An 8,262-nucleotide genomic window follows, 5' to 3' on the forward strand; every position below is an offset into this window, starting at 1 on the left:
AGTTTTTTCTCCAGCACAAGAACAGAATTCCTTCGGTTGTGCACATGAAATAGCTAGCTTGTGTTTAGAGGCATTATAAAAAAGTACGTATCTTGAAACACTAGAACTAGAACTAGGAATATCTTTAAATACATACTTGGTGTGGCAAGATGCTCATACTATATGAAGCATCTGGAAACTAAGGCAATTGCAGGTTCATTCTGGGGCATATGCTCATTGAATGCCACTAATCTCTTAGCTCTCTCTTTTCATTTTGCCGGGAGTGTACAGTTTAATTCATTGAATTGAAACACATATGTTCAGAGCTGACACTTATGGCTGTGCAGGCTGCATACCACAAAGGACACTAAGGAGTAAGGAGGCTAATGGGGACTGAATGCAGCTTGCACCCCCTAGCTCTCAAGGCATGGGTCTAATTCACACAAGGTATATATGGGCTGGCTGAAGCCCTTTGTAGGATACTACTCCACAGGATAGCAAAGAGGCAATACAAATGCATGCTCTGGAATCCTGGGGTTTGAACAGTGGCCTTGCCACACGCTGCCTGTGTGAACTTGGGTAAATTACTTAACCTCTATGTGCTGTGGTCTCCCGATCTAAAGAATGTGAATAATTACAGTATCTACCTCACAGAATCACTGTGGTATTTCAGTGAGATCACGCATTTAGGGCACTAAGCACAAGGCTTCCACATAGTAAGACATCAATAAATTGGCTAACATTATTATTAGTGGCATTAGTATTAGGTGGAGAGGAAAACAAGGAAGTCAGTTTATTGCTAAAGAACTCTAGAGCCAAATAGATGGTGCTGGGTGGTGTTGGGATCATCTGTTGCTTTAGATGCCAAAGTGTTCCTGCATTACCATGTCTAATTACAGTTGATTTTACAATAGCAGTTCCTTTTTTGTTGATTCTTCATTCCTTTTGCTGCTGGAGTTGACTCTATGCTGATAGAATGATGGTTAATAAGCTCTTTCAGTCACTGTTAACTAATTAGTAAGAATTCATTACACATAAAAACTTATGTCCTCCAGAAAATGTTCTGGGAGGCTCTCCACCCACTGCTGTCATTTTTTTCACTTGTTTCCTATAGTAGCACCAACTGCACATGGCACCCATTGTCAAAGGTCATCTGTCTCCTCAGGTAGCTCTGAAAAGGGGGAGATGTCTTTATAAAAACAGTGGAGGCTTCTTAAGTCTAAAGAGATACAGGGTGTCAGGTACTGAGGTGTGGGGGCATCATTAGAATTGAACTGAAGTGCTTCTGGGGTTCATAAAGATTGTTCATGAATGACTGTAGCCCTCCCACTCTAGGCCTGCCATCTAGTGTGCATTGCATCAGGTTGGGTAAAGCAGCCCACTCTTAAATAAGGTCTTGCTTTGTCCTGGTAGCACTACTCCATGTTCCAGCACCTCCCTATTACACCAGGAACCAGTTGGGCCACCTGAACCTCATTGCGGAGAAGGTTGCTTGATTAGGATGTTTTGCCACTTTGAGGTGATACACCTTCTAAGCTGGGGGAGTGATGGGGTGGGTGGGATAAGTCAATGAGATGAAGTAGGCACTCACATTTCAGGACGTAAATTCCATCTCCAATTGGTTAGCTCTAAGACCTGTTTTGCATTTTTTCTTCTATTCCTTGTCTTAGCTCAAAACAGTCATCTCTCTGAAGAACCAAGAGCAAAAGATGAGAAGTTGGATAGTAAAAGGAGACCATCCCAAAGGAGGAAAGTGTACAACTTGGTGGAAGGATGCTTGAATTCTAACATATCCAATCTTTGAAATGTTGGTTCCACCTGTACTCTGTGCAAGGCGCAGTGTTTGGGGCATATAAAAGTGATTAAAATATACTGTAGTTTCTGACCTCAGGGAACTTTATATCCTAAGAGGAAGATAAGAGAAGAACATAAGTTACTCTAGGCGCAATGTCAGAGAGATACAAATGGATTGATACGGCAATTCTGAGAAGGGCAAAATGTGTGGGGGGCAAGGGGATGGGAGACGCTAGAAGAAATCAGGGAAACTTCATCCAAGATGGCTGTTGGGTTCTGAGAATTAGAGGTGAAAGAAGAGCATTTTAGGAGTAAGGAACAGCATGGGCAAATGCTTGCAGGAAGAAAAATAAGAGTATATTTAGTGTGGAGTCCAGTTCGGTCAGAATGTGAGGAATGTGCAAAGGCAGTATAAGAAGAAGAAGTTAGAAAGGCAGGTTGAGACCAGAGTGTGAAAGGTCTTCAATGCCAGTCTAAGGAGTTTAGGCAGAACTGGGTAGGGTGGGAAAAAAGCCTGAATAGTAAGTGAGGAATGAAAGATATAAGGAAAAGAGACAAAAGGAGAGGTGCTTGGGTGCTACTGCCAATCCCTTGGAGAGACAGGTCCAACCTGTCTCCATCCCAGCTCCATTTGCATGAAGAATCCCATTGCCATCTCACCTTCCTATTGCCTAGGGCAGAATGTGAATTGAGAAATCCAAGGTAAATGGGGAACAGTCCACACCTTCCCTCCCAGAGCCCCAGGGGTGGGTGACAGGATCTGGGGTTGAGTCAGTGGGGTGGGGACCCCATTTCTGCTCACATCTGCCTCCCTGGGAATATAAAGGGCAAGCAGTGAGGCCCCGCCTCAGAGCACCCCAACTTTGACACCATGAAGATCCCAGTTCTTTCTGCTGTGGTTCTTTTCTCTCTTCTGGTGCTCCACTCTGCTCAGGGGGCTGCCCTGGGTAGTTCTAAGGTGAGCACATCACTTGGATTCTCTTTTTCTTACACCTATTACCTCACTCTTCAATTTCTTTACCTTCTACCCATTACTGGATAAGTGATTCTTATTTTTTAATATTATCAGGGGCTGAATGAGAAGTTGAGGCTCTGAGGAAGGAAGAAAGGAGGAAGAAAACAAAACATTACTGGGAATACTTGTAGGGAGGAAGATGCTTATATTTCTGGAAGGGATAGTAAAATATGGGGTGGATAAGGATAAGGATGTTGGGAGTTGGGGAAAGAAGCAAAAGATCTGGGAGGGAGATTGAGGACAGTGAAATGAGGATAAACCTTCTTTCCTCTTCTCACCAAAGTTAAAGGAAATCTCAACTACACAGGCTGGACAACTGAATCCTGGGAGGAGACAGGGGCTGAGGCTGGTTGTCTGGGTTCAGCTTCACCATTTTGTTTCATTTGGGAGTGGCTTCCAGGTGACTGGAAACTCTCTACTATCTCTGGAGCCTAGGCCATAGCAAAAATCCTTATGAGCCAGTCTCTAGCCAGAAGGAATCCTGAGGCCTCTCTATCCCCATCACAAGGTGGAAAGAGAATGTGCATGCTGGATTTAAAATTCTATGACAGGGGTCGCAAATTCAATTGCTTAGGATCCAAGCAAGTGATGTCAGTGATCAAAACCGCTGGTGGGGCCTCAGGAGAGATGGACCAGCTTGCCCAATTTAAAAGGGGACAGTGTGTATTCCATCTGACTGCGGCAAAGTGGGAAAAATGTACCCAGTGTGGCTGGAGTTTTTAAAATTCCAGGAGTAACTGGAAATGTGGGCACACACTTGCTATGTGCCCACGTGCAAATATCTTCAGTTCTCTGAACCTCAATTTCCTCATTTGTGATGTGGGGATGATTTATGAATTCTTATTAATTAAAAATAAAAACCCCTATGAGGTCTAAACATTTCAGTCTAGCCTGTAGGCTACCTGTTTGTGACCTCTGGTGTGGAAAGAAAGGAATAAGGAACAATGAAGCTGGGCAAATTGGGAGAGCATCAAGATGGGCTGCACTGAGGCCTGGGGAGTTGCCAAATGGAGGAGAGAAACAGAGGCTAGGGCTTTGGTGGCAATAAAGTCACAAAACAAACAAATGTCGATCAATTCAAGGCAGGCAGGGCACTTCAGCAGCTTGGCTTCAATTGGCATGTTAATCTCCTGCACCCAGCTCTCTGGGTGAAGTGCGGGTGTCTCAGGAACACCCCAAGTCAACTGCAGAACAACACTAGCTCGTTTTTCTTGGGAAGAGTCCTCTTTCTCCACCCTTTCCTCCTGATGCATGTCTAGGTGTTTTATTTCTCTATCTTACAAATACCCTTCCCTTTACCTTGTACATCTGTAAGCCACCTACCTTGCTGGAGCAGGCTGGGTTAATTGAGGCCCCACATGGAGAATGGGCTATATGCTTGGGGACTGGCCTGTGGAGGAAGGCAGAGCTGATTGAGAGGGTTTGGGAAGAGGGATTTGTTGTCATTTGATCATTTGCCTCCTTTCTCCCCCTTCCTTTTCCAGGAAGAAACCACCATTGGTAATTATGCGAAAGGACCTGAGGTAAATACCTATTTTCTGACATTCCAGCAGTGAGTTTGTCCCCTCTCTTTGTCTTCGTGCTCCTTAGCAGCTTTTCTAATACACTGCTTCTTTGCCTAGGCCTTTAACACTCAGTTCCTGAACATCGACAAGTTACGATCTGTAAGTACAATGCTGTAGGGCTTCCCCCACAAATATCCATCTACATCAGAAAGATCAATGCCTTAGTAGAGAGCTTGCAGAGCTGCTATGGTCCCTTCACCTTTACTGGAGGGCTAGGGGTTAAGCTCTATACTCCCCTGGAAATGACTCTCTTCTGGTCTTCCTCTCCCTACAGGCTTTTAAGAATGAGGAATTCCTGAATTGGCATGCCCTCTTCGAGGTAAGTGTCTGGGTACTCCTTATTCTCCTTGATTGTTTGCAGTCTACCCAGGGTAGTGGCAACATGTACCAGTTCTAGCCCTCTGGGTTCTTTCCTGCATTCTAGGAGAGAATAACTGCCATGCTTGGATGCTGTCCAGTGTAGAAAGTTTCCCCAGGAGGCTGTCATGGCTATACCTTATTTTCCTAACATGGTAGTGGGGAAGTAGGGCCATAAAGACAATTCCAACAAAAGAAAGACCTTAATCAGTCAAGAGTTTATTTGAATCCCCTCATCCTCTATGAAGAAACTGATGTCCTAAGTTGGGTGGCTTAACCACACACTTGCTATGTGCCCACGTGCAAATATCTTCAGTTCTCTGAACCTCAGTTTCCTCATGTGTGATGTGGGGATGATCACAGTACCTGCCTCAAAAGGTTTCTCTGAAGACCAAACAAAATCATGGCTATAAAGCAGTTAGTACAAGGCAGACACAGAACAAGGGCACGGAAAATGTTAGTTCTTACTAATTATAAAACAATAGCACCACTGCAGAGAGCTTACTCAGTGAGTGCTTACTGAATCCATGCTCACTTGACCTGTAACACAGCTCTCGTTCTCTTTTTCCATTTTAGACTATCAAAAGGAAGCTTCCTTTCCTCAACTGGGATGCATTTCCTAAGGTAAGAGGTAGTAAGCATTAGAAGGATAAGAAGGTTGGGAGTGGGGGAAGAAGCAGAGGATCTGGGAGGGAGAATGGGGATAGTGAAAGGAGGATAAACCTCACCAAAGTTAAGGGGAATTCAACTATTAATAGTTAGAGAATGGGACTTAGACTGGCACAGAGATTCCTTTCCATCAGTGCCCCACCCCATCTTGGGCTTCCTCATGGAGGAGTCCAGCTCCCTGCAACCAAGGGTCCCCTCTGACCATACCCTCTCTCCCTCTAGCTGAAAGGATTGAGGAGTGCAACTCCTGATGCCCAGTGACCGTTCCCTTCAAGACCCAGAACTGCTGATACCCACTGGAAGAGGGGGCTAATGTGGGATCCTACAATCACTCTTTCCTGGCTCAATAATTCCAATAAAGTATTCTCCAACCAAATAGCTCCTGTATCTGCATTTCTTATCCCAACGGCCTCTAGAAAGGACTTAAGATGGAGTGGGCTCCAAGGCTGGTAGGCAAAAATCTTGAATTCTGAGTGGGTAGTAAGATAGAAAGGAGTGGGAAGGGCACATCAAGATGGCAAGAGACCCCTTATGTCTTAGCTCTTTAGTACTGGCTGACATCCTTGAGTAGCATGGAGCTGAGTTGCTTGGTCAGATGCCCAAGGAATCAAACCTGCTCCTGAACTATCTCCCTCCTGCCTTTTTAGAACCTGATTCCCTTGGTGGCAATTTGGTACAACAGCTATCTGGAATCCAAGGCTGAGGACCCAGCTTAAATCATATGAGTCATTTGAAATCCTTATGGTTTTTTTTTCTAAATTAGGTAGGTTATGAATAAAGAAAACTAGTGGTAAGACCCTGGGCCTTTCTAAGCAACCGCTTCTTCATCTGTAGAAATAAACACGAATGATAATAATGACCTAGTAATGTTGTTATGAAGGTCAAATGAGCTAAGGTATGTGACATCCCTTGCACAAGGCCAGGTATGTAGTAGGTACTCAACAATAACTTGTTCCCTCTGTTCTCCCAAAGAGCTGCAACAATGACCCAGATTCATTATTTACTCAGTCACTCACTCAACTGTCCATCCATCCATCCATCCATCCATGGAAAAGGTCTTCAAACATGAAATGGATTCAGTTGCAGTTCCTGCAGACTTTTCTGAATGGAATCTCTGTGTCCTCTGTGTGCCTGCTCTGTGTCTTAAAATGTTGAATTAGTTGGGATTATTTTTGGGTTCTCCTGAAATATGGGAAAATCAGAGAATAATGGGCCCGTGATTGGCTTAAGTCTGAGTAACAGCGGCCCTCCTTGCATAAGACATGGTCTCTAGATCAGTGAAGTTCCACCTGGCCAGTTTCACTCATTTACATATCCTTTGGCTCTATAAGCAGCTAAGTTTGCAGACTGTGGTGTGTAGCTAACTTGAGGAAGTGGACTACAAAGGGAAATTAAATTGTGAAGAGACAGGAAAAACTTTCTTTTGCTCTCTTAAGTTCTGTGGCTGGCTTAAGAAGTAAACTGACATGAGACAGATTAACAGGAGAAAAACATACAAATTTATTTAACATTTTTACACTGGAGTCTTCAAAAGGCAAATAAAGACTCAAAGAAGCTGTTAGGCCTAAAAGCTTACATACTCTTTAATACAAAGAGCAACAAACTGGGGATGTAACAACACAAAGGGGCTTGTACTAGGGACAATAAACTGTGGAACATTGACTAGGAAAGATATGGGGGCAGATCATGGTTATTTTAGTAGGTTTGTTTGTATGGACCTGGGTTGACGCCCAGACTCTGGTGATTAGATTGTTCTCTTCTTGGTACAGGGAAGGCACTTTTCTCAAGGATAATGTTATGACCTGCCTTTAGGTAGAAAGGGGGAGGACAGGGACCTTTCTGCATCCTCTGTGTCTCAAGTGCCTTTAGTTTAAAATCATCAGTGTGCCAAAGTAGCATATTTTGGGGTGGCATATTCTGAACCCCTTCACTTGGTTCCTGCTTTCAAAGAGCTTACAGACTAGATGACTAAGACATGTAAATAAATGTTGCTCATACTCTTCCTTCTGGTTAACTAACAATAATAGATAGACACAGGTACACACACACAAATGAGAAGCAAGTTATAAATGGGATCATGCACAGAAAAGGAAAAATTGGTGACTGGACAAATGTCATAATCAATTAAAATATATAGCAAAGATTGGATGCTCATAAATTGGGTGATAGAAAATGGTGGAGACAACTGTAGTTGAACAACAATTAAAAGAAAGAAAGTGGAGTAGAGGAAAAATGAGGGGAGGTTCTTAAGACACATTTATGAAGTGGCTAGGTTTTGGGGTAGCACCAGAGTCATCATATAGAAATCAAGACTACCTTTGAGGTAAAGCAGTGGTTCTCAAAGTGTCATCCTAGGATCAGCAGTAGCATCACTTGGAAACTTAGAAGACCTACTGAATCAGAAACTGCTGCTCCCAACAGTCTGTGTTTTAACAAGCCCACTAGGTGATTCTGATACACTAGAGCCCGAGAACCACTGAGAAAAGGAAAGCCAGAGAATGACTAATGCGAAATTCAGGATAGTAGTTATGCTGTTGGGGAAAATGGAGGAGGAGGCGGGTGACAGAAGGCTTCTACTATTAGTGTTTTTATTTTTTCCTTAAGTATATTGTAGGAGAGGAAAAAGTATCTTTTCCTTCTACCCTTCTAGGTTCTTGGCTGATCTTCTGTAACAAAAGATAGATTAGCAAGAGAAAAGCATATAAATTTATTTAATATAAGTTTTATGGGACATGGGCACCTTCATAAGGAAATGGAAACCTAAAGTGGCAGGTTAAACCTGTATGTTTTTGTGCTACATTTGATGAAGACTGGAAAGTCATGGAAAAAGGTGATAGGACCAAAGGGATATGAGCTTAGCGTAGTAAACTTTGGGAAGTTTAG

General features: G+C 43.4%; 1 protein-coding gene across 1 annotated transcript; it reads left to right on the forward strand.

The window, feature by feature from the left end:
• Positions 1-2,611: 2,611 nt before the first annotated feature.
• Positions 2,612-5,755, forward strand: KRTDAP (keratinocyte differentiation associated protein). The gene is made up of 6 exons (XM_045185565.2): positions 2,612-2,731; positions 4,273-4,311; positions 4,411-4,452; positions 4,628-4,672; positions 5,287-5,334; positions 5,602-5,755. Exons 1-6 carry the CDS (start codon positions 2,645-2,647, stop codon positions 5,638-5,640), a joined length of 300 nt encoding a protein of 99 aa, XP_045041500.1. The 5' UTR covers positions 2,612-2,644; the 3' UTR covers positions 5,641-5,755.
• The last annotated feature ends 2,507 nt before the right edge of the window (positions 5,756-8,262 follow it).

Source organism: Desmodus rotundus, chromosome 12, assembly GCF_022682495.2.
Source record: "Desmodus rotundus isolate HL8 chromosome 12, HLdesRot8A.1, whole genome shotgun sequence".
Lineage (NCBI taxonomy): Eukaryota > Metazoa > Chordata > Mammalia > Chiroptera > Phyllostomidae > Desmodus > Desmodus rotundus.